Genomic DNA, 16,738 nt, shown 5'->3' with positions numbered 1-16,738 from the left:
CAACTTTTGTGTGTAACATCCGTCACCGTCACCTGTGCGAATCAGGAAGAAACTGAAAAGTTCAGTCAAATTAAACGCTTGGAAGTAAAGAAAGAGAACGAAAATTATCACTACGATTTCTGTGTAGGATTGTCAGCGAAGGTGGCATGCAAATGGGAAATTGTAACGTAAACAAACTAACGTACACTTGTTAGGTGCAATGAAAAACCAATTAAATTTTTCCCAAGGCAACTGTGGTCATCACCCGATCCACCAGTCCAGGGAAGGTGGTGATGACCAGCGCTTTTCGTCTCATTGCGATGGGGTCGGATATTTATTTGATTATACTATTTTCATTCATTTCGCACGTTTTCGAGAGATTGAAGAAAACAAAATCGGATCGCTTTTTTTTGCGGGATTGCAGCACGTCGTAGCTAACATTCTCGCGGGATTTAGAAGGGGCTAGTTTTGTTTTAAAGATAAATGTTTAATACACACACTCGTTGGGTTCGTTGTAAATCTTGTGTTAGGTTTGGATTGGATTTAATCTGGATTGTGAGAATTGAAAGTGAGACAAAGAAGATCGGCCTTTTTAAAATTTGTTTTTTGAGAACAAATAATCAAGCTATTAATTTGCTCATTCTTTTTTATAAAGCTGTTTTTTTATGTTTTATAAAATTTCAACTCAGGTTTTTAAAATTTGTTTGACCAATACGAATTTGCCCAAATGGTTAAGCTGTCCCACCATTTCGTTTTTTGGCAATAACTGCATCATTATTTTTGTTTACTGTTGACAAATGTACACCTTCCCAACGGCCAACCTTGTCTCATGATCTTCATTTATGATAGTGTGAACACGAACTGCTTGTCCCATGATACTAGATTATGACCAAAGGATAAATCTGTCCCAAATATTGGTTTAATTGAATAATAAGTTTTGCTTTGCTTTCTAAATTAAATAGATTGCATGGAACTGATGCTCATGCTCATGATCTTATTTTTTGGTCAACTGAGGATCTGTCTCATTAGGTCATCACAAGGTCTTTTAGCTGTCTCAGTTAGAAGCTTGTCCCATGGTGTGATTTTTGGCCATCAGTGAGATTTTTTCGTAGTATTTTTCTAAATAGACTGAAATGAAAATTTGTCTCAAGATCTTTGATGCGTGAATAGTTGGAATAGTTGAACTTACTTTTTGGATTTAGTTCAAACTTGTGCCATGATCTTGTATGTTGAACAAAATACAACTTTTCCAATGATTAAATTTTTGGTCATCGTAGAAATTGGTTTGACTTATGTCTCATCATGTCTAGCTCTCCTTGATCTTTCTTTTTTTTTATTAAAATCCAAGCTTGTCAAATGATTTCAACCTCGGCCATCGGGACGCTTGTCCCATTATCTTAGTTTTCGGTCAAAATTCAAACTTGTCCCATGATCTACATTCTTGGCCAACGACAGAGTTTGTCCCACCTTCGGAGAGTTTGTGAACTTATCGTATGGTTTTATTTGATGGTCAAAGTAAAAATATGTCCATTAGTTTCAATTTTGTCCCATCATCTTTTTGTGGCCAACATACAAACTTGTCCCATGATCTAAATTGTTGGCCTTGGGGAAAAAGTCCTTTTTTCTACAATGCAATTCTTTTTCATGATCCAACGGGAATATTTGCCTCATGATCTCCATTTTGGTCCAAAATTAGACATGTTTTTCAAAGAATTACTTTTGATATTTAAGGGGGAAACTTGCTCATTAACAGCATTTTTGGACAAAGACAGACGGATCAGTTTGTCTCATGGTTGTTATTTTTGTCTCATATTTACTTACAGCATGATCTTCAAGTTTTCCCATGATCTTCTTAGTGGAAAAATCTATTTTTAACAGCAATTTCTGTCTATCGTTAGAATATTTGAAAAGTGTTCAAAATATGGTGGGACAACAATCCGATTGTGGGCAGTACAAGCCCAACTGTCTCATGATCTTCATTTGTGTTCAAAGTACAAATTTGTCCCATAATCATCATGTCAAACCTTTGAACAGTGAGATATTTTGTTTCAAGAACCTTCAGTTATGGTAAAAATTTGAACTTATCCTGCATTCGCCATTTTTAATTGACTTGAAAAAACTTGTCCCATCATTTCTAACCAAGACTAAGAAATTTGAAACAGAAAAATATTTTTATTCAATCAATTCAATTTTAAAATTTGTTCGTCAATTTTGTTAATTTTGCCCAACGGTGTCATCTTGTCTCATGATAATTATTGGGTGTCCAAAATGCAACGTTGTCTCATGATAAACATCCTTGAACAACGCTGGAGACGTTTGTACAAACAAATCCAGGCAAACAAGCAAAGCCGGCAAACTGGCGAACTGTCAAATAGTGCGCGTTTGTTTGTTTGTTTGCCGTAGTGTAATAGCTCCTTCATCCAATGAAGGCGGGCTTGACATTTGATCTCAATTTCGGATCTTGTTTTGTCTCACAATCAATTCTCACATTTTATGTTTTTTTAAAGTAAAGTACCAAAAGATTGCTTACCTTGGGGGAGGAGTTATTAGTATTTCGTGTGAAGGATACATTTTTTTTAAATTATAAATGATATGTTATGGTAACTGATTTGATCTATTGATTGAAATGCTAAAGCCAATGCTTCTAGCATTGAAATCTCACTTCGGCTGGTTAACAATTATATCGTACATGTTTTTTACTCTCCTTTTTTCGTTAAACAAATTTTGCTTCTTCACAAAAATCGACCGTTTTCTATCATCCTAATATATCACTAACCTCTCCCGAAACGTCGAAACTTCCTCGCAACACACAGTGATTTCAAATCTTTGGGCTTCGCATTTGTCTAACAACTAAAAATCTCACTATTCTACGCAACAAAAGAAGAAGTTTAAAAAAGTTTAGAAAGATCTGCACACTATCCAGCAACACGGTTGTCAAAAGTAGCACAGAACAATGGAAAGAGAAATGACAGGCAAGGAAACACATTTACACTAGGTGAGTCTGTGTGGAGGATGGTGATAGCTGGCACACCAAGATGTCGAATCATGCAGTTAAACTGTCAAAATAGTTGCAGTTTGAGGATCGAATTGTCTGATGCACGAAGAGATTTGTTTTCATTTGTTCGACACTTTCCGCAAACGTCAAATCAGTACCAATTGCTGGCAGATTTTTCCGGAAGAGATCCAGAAAAGATCCGGCAGTAGTTTGTACTGATTTGACGTTTGCTGAGGGTACCGAAAAGTTTGGTTATGTTACTACATGCAAAAAAAATTGAGCCCGATGGTCAACTTATATCAACGTTGTTTGACAGTTCTGAGTTTACATTCAAAAAATGAAGTCTAAGTCGACATGCAATTAATTCTGCATTGTAATAAGACCAAAATCGAAGTGTAAACAAAGTATAAATTTTACTCACGGCTGGATTGGATGTTTACATTAGTTGTAAGCAAGATGCTTTATTTACACTCCGTTTTATGTTTTTTTTTGGAATATTTACGCCGAATTGAATTGACATTTACGTTGAGTGTCAACATGTCTACATTCAAAGTTATTGTGGTTTTTGAAATAAATCGAAATAACAGCGCGAGTGTTTTTCATCTCGCGAAGCAATTTTCTGTTGTTTCTTTTCTGAGTGTACCTCAAATGTCACACGCGAAACCAAAACAAAATTTCGCCGCGGCACCAAACTGAAATGTCGCCAGTTGAGCTGCGACAAGACTCGCGCCGCGTCTTACACGGAGCATGGAATCGATCACGAAAATCTAACGGAAATCGTTCTGTGAGCGTGGATTCGATCATCCGGATGGACCATTTCATGATGTCTAGCTTGGAGAGTACAATTACGGCGCTTTTGATTTTCAAATTGGTGGCTGGGTCTTCCCATTTTGGCGCTGTAGAGCTTATTCAATCGACACCCGCAACATCCCGCATCGGCAAAACTCTCCCGGTGAGAGGACACAACGGACCGGATTGAGGTCCCTCGACAATGAGGCCACTTATTTTTGTTTTATTCAGACGGTAATCGATCCGTAATCAGCAACTTAACCAAGACTTTTTCCCTTTTGCGTCTTTTCCTGGAGCTGAAACTGACTGAACTTCATAAATTACCCCAAATAAAACAGTTCTAGTGGTAGTAGAACTAAAAACCAAGATTTGAAACAATAATTTAATCTAAAGCATTCCATTTCCTTGGCAGACCAGAAAAGATCAGCCACGTTTTCTCATCATCCAAAGCCGTCAAAACAAAAAAAGCAAACACACTGATTCAAAATCACTTAAACATGCTTGACAGATATTTCGCGACAGAAAATCGTCGCGAGAGTTAAACTTGCTCAATTCGGTTTAGTGCCGCGGCGACAATATAGGCCTCCAAGATAACAACAATCGATTGATGTATGCAAGAAGTAACATAACCCCACTTTTTGATTCCCTCAGCAAACGTCAAATCATACAAATTTGTTGCCTGGTTTTTATTTCGGAAATGATACGGTAACATATTTGTATCATAGACTAATTAAAGACTAAACACTCCGAACAATTTTTTTCAAAAAGTATGACTCATAAGCTGTGAACCGCGAGTACCACGTTGAACCACACATCGGCTCGCCCCTCGTATGACAGAACGACCTGGCAGCGCTGGTTTTTCGATTTCGTTTTGTGCTGATTTACGCGCGCATCTTGTTTGTTTTTGTTTTGCTTAGCGATCAAGGCAGGCTGCAAATGAGTCAATCAGCTGTGCAGGGATTTTTGTTTGGCGCAACGAGCGAAATTGACTAGTGTTTGGTTTTTAAGGTAATGTTTAGCTTTTAAAATAAATGCTTATTCTATCATTGGTGTTCTCTTTTTCAGATGATTGCTGTTTGTCATCATTCCTCGTAAGCGAAATCTGTTCAATACGAACACCTCGATCGTCCGCGACCTTGCCGCCGGTTGATTTGATCATCTCGAATCTAGACAACTCGATGGTAACGATTGCCTGCGACACTCTACCAAAGGCCGGATTTTTGGAACCGAAGTGCGCGTTTGCCATTTCCATGCTGTACATTGTCCGTCCCAACACGTTCATCGGCGAGGGTGTCGACTTCGGCGGGTCAACATTTCCGGTCATCGGAAGCCACTCCGGCCAGACCATTATCCCAGTGAGCTTCCCCAGGACAAGATTGCCACCCTGGCGGTACGCATTCAGGAGGTCCTCAAGACCAAGACCGGTGCCGGTGCGGACACTCTCACGACGGCCTGCGCCGAAGCCCGTTTTGCCCTCGCTATGGTCCATGCCATGAACGGCAAAAAGAACGTGATTGAGTGCGCGTTCGTCCTCTCGTCACTTACTTCTCCACGCTGCTGCTGCTGGGCAAGAACGTTCTCGAGAAGAACCTTGGTCTGCCCAAGGTGAACGCCTACGGACAGGAGCTGCTGAAGAAGGACATATCGGAGCTGAAGAAAAACATCCGGAAGGGCGAGGAATTTGTCAAGAACTATGTGAACAAAAAAAAAGTGAATTTCGATCATGTTGAAAAAGTTGTAACCGTTGTAACCAACCATTGAAAATAAACTTTCAAGTGCATGATAAAAATTATCGTCGTTTTTGTTTTCTTTGTATTTACCAAAGTAAAAGAAGGAATGACCCATGAGGATTCTTGAACTTAGCGACTTCGGTGGGTCTCAGTTCCGGGACGAAGTGGGCTTCCTTTTTGGGGGCTCCCTCTAAGTGGAACAAACTGTGCTGACCTCCGCGTACAGTTCGCCTATATAGGTGACGGAGAAGGAGGTGCACTGGGCGGTCGTACGGATTGTCGGTGAAACTGGTTCGGGGACAAATTTTTGTTTGACGACGTTATCGCTGGGGTTCGGAATGTCAAGTTGACGGTTCAGGGCAAAGAACTTGGCTGATTTGAGGTTTTTGAAGTAGGTGCACATTCTTGCCTTTCAGTGTGACAATTCCGGGTTGGAGGAGGACGGTTTTCTTCAGCTGAAGCCGGACGGCGGTATTAACCGGAGATGGCCCGCGCCGGTTTTGCTTGGCAAACCCGACGGTGATCACGTGGATCGTTTTTGGGAAGAAGACGATTAACATCCCACAATGATCTCGATCGAGAGCCGCTTCTTGTCTAGAACCGACCACTCTCGGGATTTCGCTCGGGATCCCCTCCTCATCCGGAACATGGCCCATCGTCCTCATCCGGATCCTGGTTCCGTCTAAATCAAAACAAAAACATAAACAATAACATTGCGCGAAATGTCATGTCAAAGTCAGAGCTGCCAGTTGTTGACATTTCGATCTGTCATGTTTGACAGTGAACCGGCCGTGCCGAGGGGTCATTAAAAGGTTGAGTCATGGTTCAGAGCCCACTGAGTAGTCTTTTATTAGTCTATGTTTGTATGGTTTGACGATTGCCGGGGTAGTCAAAAAATGTAAACAAATCACCTTTGACCGGTAAGGTGGTGTAGTTACACCTGTCTACAAAGAGTAAGCATTAAAATAAGATTATAATCAAGTTGTCAAAACAATGAAGAACAATACATCTAGCAAAACAATGTAAATGGGCCAATGTCGAAGTGTAAACAAAGAGTCTATCCAGTTCACGTCAGTTGATGTTTACGTTTGCTAGACATGACGTATTGGCCGATGCACGAAGTGATTTGTTTACCGTTTTTTGGTACCCTCCGCAAACGTCAAACCATACAAAATTGCTGCCGAATCATTTCTGGGAGAGATCCGGAAAAAGATCCGGCTACAATTTGTATTGATTTGACATTTGCTGAGGGTGCGGAAAAGTTTGCTTACACTCTAAGTAAAAAGTATCCTTTTTTCAAGTTCACCCGTCGTCACCTTTTAAAAGGGTATCGAAAATGTACTGAATTTGACATACCCTTTTAAAAGGGTGACGCCGGGTGAACTTTAAAAAAAGATAGAAAGTATCCTTTTTGAGGATTGAAAGTACCCTTTTGAGGGATACTTCTGACTTTGAGTGTATGTTCTGCTTGCAAAAGACAATAGTTCTTCATTGTTTTGACAGTTCTCCAATGTCAACATCCAATAATCATGTGCCAGCTGTCACCTCCCCCCCCACAACCCCACAATTTACACACTTACACTCGCTCGCAGTCTTCCCCTAACCCTACCTCACTCCTCCCCCAAAATTTGTACACTCCGAACCGGCTTCTTGCTGTAGCCCGTTGGCTGCTGGGTGGCCGCTTCTGCCGGTGCCTGCTGCCTCCGGGGTACGGATCCGGCCGGAAGCAGTCCCGGTCCGCCACCGCCAATGCCAAGCCCACCACCGCCAAACCCACCCAATCCTCCTGCAGCTCCTCCCCCTCCAAACAGACCGGGCCCCGCTCCACCGTCCAGTCCCGGTTGAATTGCCAGCATCAGCATCCGGTACAGCAGGTCCTCCCGCACGTCAGACGGAATCAGCTCCGGAGCGGCCGTACCCTGGTAGTCGTGATCGGCACGCGGGCCAAACTGTCTTCGCCGTGGCGTGAGTCGGGAGATTTCGTAACCGGCGGCTTGGTCGGGCTGCTGGTAGTCGGCGGATGCCCCCGCCGAGGGTGGAGTTTGCTGCTGCCGACTTCCGGTCGTTGGGCTGTACAGTGGGTTCTGGTAGCGGGGGTCGAAGTATCCGGCGCCGGTTGGGGCGGCGTTGTAAAACGGTGGTCGTGGGATTTGGGCAGGGTAGCCGCCGGCTCCGCCGTAAGGTGGGACGAAGGGAGGGGCGAGGGAGGGTCCTCCGTAGTAGGGGTTCTGGTAACCACCGCCGAAGCGGTAGGCCTGCTGCTGCTGGATCTGCTGGTGGCGGAAGATCAGGATCTGGAGGATGCGCTCGAAGTCGCGGGTCGTGAGGGGGCGTTCCGGGAAGTCGTAGTACGGGCTGACGGCCGGGGATTGGTAGGGGTTTCGGTACGGGTTGTAGGAGTAGGGGACCTGATAGGATTGCTGCGGGTAGCTGTGGCCGTTGGGGACGTTGCCGACGGATGGAGATTCCTGCTGGGTTTGGGCGTACTGAGGTGGTGGAGGAGGACCCTGAGGTCGGCGCTGTTGACGGTACGCGATGTTGTTGATCTCCTCATCGGGATAGTTTTCCGGAGCAAGCGGATGTCCTCGCTGAGGTTCCCGGATGTATTGTTGTTGCTGTTGTTGCTCGGCACCTGGGAATGCACGGGCTTGTGGTGGGATTCCCAACGGAACTCGGTATCTCTCAGGACGATCCTGAGTCGGCAGGTAGCGGTAATTTTCTCGTGGTCGGAACTCAATCGGTCGTGGTCGATACACTCGTCGTTCTTCTTCGGCAGCTTCCGCCACTTCCCGGTTGGAGTTTGCAGGAATCTGCACCAGCGGCATATCCGTAACGTAGCTGGTTTCCGACGACGGTTCCGTAGCCGGTTCGTACATCACTGCGGCAGGTTCCTGCTTCCGGGGTGGTTTCGCGTATGTTCGCTCAGTCGTTGTCACAGCTCTCTCGTTCAGCACGTTCTGAATCTGGGCAGCTCGTTGACGTGCCGCAAGCACAGCTGCAGGAATTCTTGGAGCTGGAGTGGTTGTGTAGATCGGTCTCAACCCTGGGGGTGTCGATCCGAACAGGTTGGAAATCTCTTCGCCAGCGGACTGTCCGTAAACGACCTGCTGCTGAGCTTCGTACTGCTCCTCACCGGAATCTTCCTGTGGAAGCTGTCTCCTCAGGAAGTTTCCTCGAACCGCCTTCTTCTCGCTCTCCTTCGGTCTCATCGATGCCGATTTTGCGTAGATCTTCGAAATGTGCTCGCTTTCCTGCTTCTCCGGTCGCACCAGCTGTTCCAGCGTCTTGGCCGTCAACGGAAGTGGCGTCGGACGGATGATCAGCAGCGGTTTTGACGTCTGCACAGACGTGCTGTGACTCGATGCGGTCGTAGGTTCGTACGACGAAGTCGTGTCCGCAGCCCTAGACGTACTCTTCTCCGTTGTAGAAGTTGTGTGCGATCGCTTCCTCGGAATCGTCTGGATCACGCTGGTTCTTTGCGGTGCGGAAGTGCTCGAGAAGTACATCGGAGGTCGTCGTGTGGTCGGAGCACCCATATACGTCCGGTTGTACCTCGGTGGAATGTGAACCACATCTTCCGTCACCGGAGGCGGTGCCATCGTCTTAATCCCCGTATTGTTATGCGCATTGTACTGCACCCGCTGAATCTGTCCATTCTCGTCAACGTACCCGTACGTCCCCTTGATATTCCCCAGCACGTCCCGACTCTCGATCTTGAACGTCCCGTCTTCCGCTTCGTACCCCACCGTATACGATCCATCGTTGTTAAACTTCCTAATCTGCTTGATGATCTCCAGCTTCTTCGGGTCCTTCGTTTCCGCCTCCACCAGGTCGGACTTTTCGCTGTGGGCGGTCGTTTCGTCCACGATGGCCGACGCCGGAATGGTCGTCTGGGTGGACTCCAGCATGGCGTCCGTTGTGGTGATCGTGATGGCTCGGACCGTGTGCGGTATGAGGCCCGTACCTGCTATCAGCATCAGGAAGATGATCAACCGAGTTGATATCTGCGTTGATGAAGAGGGGAGAAGGGAAGAGAAAAAATGGACGAAACAGTAAAAATGTATAGTAGAAATTAATATTTTTATCGGAAACAAACTTTTAAAAGATATTTAAGTATGTTATTGTGTTACTGATTGTAGATTTTTTTTATAATTTATGAGTTAAATTCTGTAAAATATTAAATTTGTCGCAAGTTATCAACGTTGTAGTGAAATAAGTCTAGTTTTGTATGGTTTTGTAAATATATTTTAAATATAAATTTATTGGAAATTTTCTGACCTTTAAAATAAACAGAATTGAAGAAAAATCAAACCAATACTTGTTTTATATTGAAAACTGTGCATTTTGTCAACAATTCTGAGAATTTCGACCATGTTTTCCGAGTTTTACAAAGCATTCGTTTTTTTTACACTGTTAGCCGTACGGTATTGTAACGTCATGATTCGAAATCTGGTCACTCATTTTAGCATATCATTTTCGTTATAGCTGACAGAAAAACATGTAATAATTTGGAAATGAAGAAATATCATCAGGATGTAGTATTAAAAGTCAGTTTTAAGAGAATGCATGCAAAATATGTCTTTTCTAACAATTTTTCATCAGAATTTGAATATTAAAATGACTTGTTGTGCTTCGAATCCCGGACACTGATAAAAGCTGATTCGAAATCCGGATACTTTTGCTTCGAATTCCGGACACTCGTTTTTGCTAATGAATCGCACAAATTTGGACTGAAATGTTAGTGAAAAGCATTCTTTAGGTCTCAAGTAATCTGTTAACATCAAAACAATCGATATTTTATATAAAACATTGCTAGAATTTAAGGAAATCAAAACCATGAATGCCTTGCCTTGCCTTCTCGGTGCTTCAGACGCCTATGAAATATTTCACGTGAAATGTTTCACATATTTGGTAATCTTAAAATTTTATTTTATTTAATTGTTTTGACATTAACTACAGCGTTTAAACAAACTTTAAATGAAAGTTGATGTTAAAATTCATCAAATAACACAGTTTTGACATTCATAATGCGAGCTTATATCCAAATAATTGATTAAACAAGATGAGGTGTCCGGGATTCGAAGCGTCCGGGAATTCGAATCATGACGTTAATACGTAACTATTAATACTCAAAAAAGGTCATCGATGATGATGCATCGCTTCAATTTTCAAGTTATCGCAGTTTTAGTGAAAAAAAATTAGAGTTTTACGCGTTATGTCAAGGAATCAGGGAAACATATTTTTAAATATAAGCTCTTTGGTCCCAAGACCTTCAGATTAGCAAATGCTAGATTTTTCAAACCTCAACAGGCTTTCCTAGAAAGCCCTAGTAAGTTTCTTTTGAAACGTGACACTCTAAAATTGGCTCAGCCGTTCAAAGATATGATTTTTTGAAAAAAGTACTTTTTACGAAAATCGACGAGAAATTCCATTTTTTGGGCCACCCTATTAAATTTATAGGAGCATCCGAATCACCAAACAAAACAAATACGAATCTTATTATTTTAGCCAAGGAACACTCGTGCCATTTTGTGCCAAATCAGAGAACTTTTCATTTGGAGACCTCTTTTTTGACGTGGAATCGCTGATTAACAATTAGACTACTATTTTATTTCAGTCCTATTAAAAATAATTATAAATTTTAAGAGTTTCATTAAATTTGCTAATTTGATTTTATGGTCTCCGTGTAAAATATAAATTTAAGTCATTTTTGTTAATTGAACGCTTTAAGTCAATTTTATTTTTTTCCACGTTCAAAATTTGTGAAGAAAAAAAAATTAGTCTATTTTAAGATGATATTTTAACACTTGCTTTTCGTAAAATTTTCATGCAAATAGTTGTTTTGGGATTAAAGCCTAATGCAAAAATTTTGTCCCTGAAGTCGAGGGGTGAGGGCAAACAAAAATAAGAAACTTTAAATATCAAGCCATAGTTTCAGCATTTGAATGCAAAAGTAGTTTAAAATTCATTTTACACTAGTTAAGTTGTTACGAAATCATTAGTTTTTAAATAATGGAAATCTGATGGAAATAAAACTTTTTGCGAGTAAAAAAAGTCATTTTTTATAATAAACCCATCTATTCTAAAAATTGATCTGAACGCAGAAGAATTGATTTCCAGAGTATTTTTTAAAAAAGGTCCTATAAGCTATTGTTTTTCATATGTTTAAAGGATCTATAGAAAAAAAACTTCAGATTTAACCCCTCTACTGCTTAAATTGTTTTTTTTTTTTTCAATTTGAGGTCATTTTGAGCCACGTTTGTTCTACGAAAAGTTTGACTTCTCTTGTTTTATATTTTTCTTGTTTCATTTTTAGTATTTTAATTTGCATTTATCTTGTTTAGTTTATTTTTAGTATTCGGCCTATTTTACCATCTCTTATTAATACGATTTGCCTTTCTAATATTTTCATGTTTTTACAGTCAGTTTCTCAATTGTTTGCCTGTTTTTCACATTTTCAGCTATAGCCTGGGATACTAGAAAAATTTCTGCATACTTATATTTACTTAAAATAAAGGAATTATAGTAAAAAACAAAGCCATACATTTTTTCAAAAACATTGGATAAGTCACAAAAAAACATGTAAAACTTTCAACCCTGAAATTTTTCAAGAATTTAAGACTTCTTCTTTCCAATGGTTTTTAAAGATCAAAAGTTGGTTGAAAAATGAATTTTTAGCGATGTTTTAAATCGAAACTCGTCTAGAGGTGGGGTTGGGTTGTAAAGGGTTAAATCAATTTTAGCTGATTTTGAGAAGTATATTTTCCGTCTCCTGATTTTTCTTGGCGATTTTGAAGGGGGGAGGGGGGTAAAAAGTTGTCTGTTTAAATATTTGCAACAGCCTTATAAGACCCCGTGTAAATTTCATTATTTTAGCACCACTAAGACTAGTTTTTGTGTAATTTTAGCTGTAACATAACTGTAATCATGCAAAAAGAAATTTGCATTAATTGAACAGTTCTCTACGAAATCGGTCTTTTTGCTTAAATTTTTTTTTTTTTATCCGACTGAATCTTTTTTGGTGCCTTTGGTATGCCCAATGAAGCCATTTTGCATCATTGGTTTGTCCATATAATTTTCCATACAAATTTGGCAGCTGGCCATACAAAAATCATGTATGAAAATTCAAAAATCTGTATCTTTGAAGGAATTTTTTGATCGATTTGGTGTCTTCGACAAAGTTGTAGGTATGGATATGGACTACACTGAAAAAAAAACGATACACATTAAAAAAAATTTGGTGATTTTTAATTTCAATTTTTGTCACTAAAACTTGATTTGCAAAAAAACCCTATTTATATATTTTTTTTAATTTTTGGTTTGTTTTAGAGGACATCAAATGCCAACTTTTCAGAAATTTCCAGGTTGTGTAAAAAATTCTTGAGCGAGTTATGAATTTTTGAAAAAATACTGTTTTTTCAAAAAATCGAAAAATTGGTCGCAAAAATTTTTCAACTTCATTTTTCAATGTAAAATCAATTTTGCAATCAAAAAGAACTCAAGTGAAATTTTGATAAAGTGCACCGTTTTCAAGTTAAATCCATTTTTAGGTGACTTTGTTGAAAATAGTCGCAGTTTTTTGCATTTTTTTTTAATTTGTGCACATGTTTGCCCACCTTTGAAAAAAATATTTTTGAAAAGGTGAGAAAATTTTCTATATTTTGCATTTTTTAACTTTGTTGAGACGACCTTTAGTTGCTGAGATATCGCCATTCAATATTATGCCCTTTTGAAATGTTAGTCTTGGTTTAAAAATTTTGAAAATATTTTTTTCGAAAAGATCGGAAAATTTCACGAATGTTTCATATTTTAACATTGTAAATCGGACCATTAGTTGCTGAGATATCGACATTAGAAAATGGTGTGTTGTTTGGGTGGGACTTAGAAAACATCAATTTTCCTGTTTTTAAACCTTTGCATGGCAATATCTCAGCAACGAAGGGTCGTATCAACAAAGTTTAAAAATGGGCTTTATCAAAATTTCACTAAAGTACTTTTTGATTGAAAATTTGATTTTACATCGAAAAATGAAGTTGAAAAAATTTTGCAACCAATTTTTCGATTTTTTGAAAAAATCAGTATTGATTCAAAAATTCATAACTCACTCAAAGATTTTTTGCACAACCAGGACATTTCTGAAAAAGTTGGCATTTGATGTCCTCTAAACATGTCAAAAAATAAAAAAAAAATAAAAATAGTTTTTTTTTTGCAACTCAAGTTTTAGTGACAAAAAGTTGAATAAAAAATCACCAAAAATTTTTTTACCGTGTATCATTTTTTTTCAGTGTAGTCCATATCCATACCTACAACTTTGCCGAAGACACCAAATCGATCAAAAATTCCTTCAAAAGATACAGATTTTTGAAATTTCATGCATCATTTTTTGTATGGCCAGCTGCCAAATTTGTATGGAAAATTATAAGGACAAACTAATGATGCAAAATGGGCATACCGAAGGCACCAAAAAAGTTTCAGTCGGATTAAAAAATACAAAAATTGAAATTTAAGAAAAAAAGCCGATTTCGTAGAGAACTGCTCTGTTGCTTTCTAGTAAGATTTTAAACAGATATTTTATAACTTTTTTTGAAACTTATAGAGTTACGTAAACATAAAGCATACAATTTCTTTTCAAATGTTGATATCTACCTAAACAATACAAAACCGACACAGTCGGTTTTTTGAAGTGCAATAAGAAGATTTTTTTAATAGTAGTTCATGCAAAAGGTTGCCTAAAGAAATATTTTTCAGCACGAATTTTACATTTATGTAACGAGGTTCACCGGGTTGAAGATATACGACGTGTTCCATACATTTTTTTCTGCAACTCCGAAAACACAAGTTAAATGGAATGTTAGGTCAAAAGTCCATTTGTAAAGACAATTTACCGTTCAAATGGTAAGAATATTGAAAAGTAATAAATTGCAATAGAAGTGCTGAAAAGTTCAAAGTTTCAGCCCTTGTATCGCAAAGCAGTCCATTTAATCGTTCGCGAATGATAGGAAATGTGAGTAGTTTCAGGAAGGAATTGCAAATAATAAGTTTTATGAATTGAACAAATTGGTAAATCCTTCCCTTTCTAGACTAGACGAAAAATATAAACTACAAGTTATCGTATCCAAAAATGTGAAAAATTAAAAACAAATATTTGTTTACATAGTAGAATATGACAATCATTGGATTTATTTGGTAATTTTTGAATTTTTTATTTATTTTTTTTTTGTTTTGAAAAGGACAGAATCGAAACATTTAAAAAATCATACCATAAATGCTCAAATAAAAACCCAAACCTGCTCGATTTCCCATCATCATAAATCACCCAATTTCACAATCATAGTTGCTATCAGTTACCATCTCTCGAACATCGTGTCGTGTTGCAATCGTGTTCGCCCACACATCCAATTAATTAATCACCATATAACCTTACAAAGTACTAAAGCAGATCCGCTGCCCATTCACCAGCACGCTTCTGCCACTACCTTCGAAGGTTCACACACACCCACCGTCCATTTTCCACTCCACAAACTGCACCTTGCAACCTTCAATTTCGTCAGTCAGTTTATTTTTCCATTTCTTAATCGCCACATATTAAAACGATCATCTGCTCTACCTGCTGCCTGGCGCTGCCGCTTCAAGCCCAAAATGGTTCACAGTTTTTCCACCCTCTTATCACCATCACCACCCCCACCATAAAGCACCAGCTCACGCAAAACAAAGGTCTGTTTTTTGAAGAGGTATTTATGCTTGCACTAATAAAACCACAAATATGACGAAAAATGGTCTTTTCCTTTTTCCATACTGCTGTGGCTGTGAAGAAGCTCGCCCAACCGATAAATTTCCACGCCACCCCTCCCTCAAAACTAGTTCAGCTCAGGTTCACATCACTCTTGTTTAAGTACTTCATAATTAATTAGCGATGCCCAAGCCGCGTTTGAGCAACCTGTCAAAGGTTTCTCCACACAATTTTATCACCTCCCCTCACTCTGCGAGCGTTCTTCTCGTCACTTCTCGTGGAAAATGTGTTTTGTTTCTGGGCTTCTTCAACTTTTTTTTCTTCATTTTTTTCTTCTTCTTCCAAGCTTAACTTGTTTTACTATGCGTGTCTTAAGTTTAACGATCTTTATGATCGCGCACCCCACGTACAAATAATCATCACAACTTGACACGAGCCACGAGCTTTTGTGCAACTGTTCTTCTTCGCCTCTTCGAAAGCTTCTTCATCACGATAAGCCAGTCTAGCGCTCCAGTTAGGGCACACATCTTAAGATTGCTGCAATTTGCTTGAAATTTTCTCAAAAAAAAAAAAGCAGAATTCGAGCTAGAAACCTAAAACTACTAATAAACGCTCACCTTCTGATGAGATACGGATCCCATCGTTGGAGTAACTTTGTTTAATCTTAAAATTTCTGTTAAAAAAACCGTAAAGAACTGAGCTTGAAAGAGAGAAGGGAAATCGCGCGCGCGAACTGAACGCGGTGGGGTCGGACGGCGAAATGAGCTTTCGGGCGTGGGCGGCAGGTCGCTATATAGCATTTTAGCGACTGTACGGATCCGGGGTCTTTGGTTTTAGGGTTTGGTTTGCAGCCTCCGAATTGATGCTGGTGTGAGGTGCGTGTGACACAGTGTGAGGGTGGCGAGGGGAGGCAGCGACGAAAACAAACAAACAAAATCAGCTGATGGATGATGACGGCAGTTGTGGGGAAGTTTGATTAGCCTAAGTGGAGAACTAAATTTAGAAGAAGAGTGTGTTATGTAAATTTTTAAAATCTTTTAATTCAAAGTAACTATTGGTTTGGTATCTTCGTAAAAGTTGTGAGTACAGGTAAGAAGAATCTTTGAAAAAAAAATCATAAGGAAAATACTTACATTTTTGTTAACTTTAAAATCAAAATAAAAAAACAAAGCGAGTGTTTTGTGATACAACTCAGACTCGATTATCCAAAAGCTCGATTATAGGAAGCTTCGATTATCCGAAAGATTGTATATGACTTCGGATAATTGAACCATTTTCAAAAACAGGTATTTTATTTTTTTCTTATTTTTAACAGTGAATTCGAGGTCTGTGACCTCATATAAATCGAATTTAAATTTACCAAACGCATTTTAAAAATATTTCATCTCCGCCTGTCAACAGCCATCTTAGACTTAAAAATTCAAAATCACTTTTGATTAGTTTAGAGGTTAATAATAATAATATTGAATGATTGGCCCTTTTGAAATGTTAGTCTTGATTTTAAAAAATATAAAG

The 16,738-nt window shown here is 39.4% G+C and overlaps 1 protein-coding gene and 1 pseudogene across 1 annotated transcript; one reads left to right on the top strand and one right to left on the bottom strand.

Moving 5' to 3' along the window:
- Positions 1-1,900: 1,900 nt before the first annotated feature.
- On the top strand, positions 1,901-5,682 carry LOC6046208 (annotated as a pseudogene).
- A 1,421-nt stretch (positions 5,683-7,103) lies between these two features.
- Positions 7,104-15,967, bottom strand: LOC6050705 (RNA polymerase II degradation factor 1). Its single transcript, XM_038266454.1, has 2 exons — positions 15,841-15,967; positions 7,104-9,497 (listed from the first exon to the last, which is right to left on the bottom strand). Exons 1-2 carry the CDS (start codon positions 15,862-15,864, stop codon positions 7,104-7,106), a joined length of 2,418 nt encoding a protein of 805 aa, XP_038122382.1. The 5' UTR covers positions 15,865-15,967.
- Positions 15,968-16,738: the final 771 nt, after the last annotated feature.

This window comes from Culex quinquefasciatus, chromosome 1, assembly GCF_015732765.1.
Source record: "Culex quinquefasciatus strain JHB chromosome 1, VPISU_Cqui_1.0_pri_paternal, whole genome shotgun sequence".
NCBI classification, from domain to species: Eukaryota; Metazoa; Arthropoda; class Insecta; order Diptera; family Culicidae; genus Culex; species Culex quinquefasciatus.
This window is presented reverse-complemented; position numbering and strand designations above follow the sequence as displayed.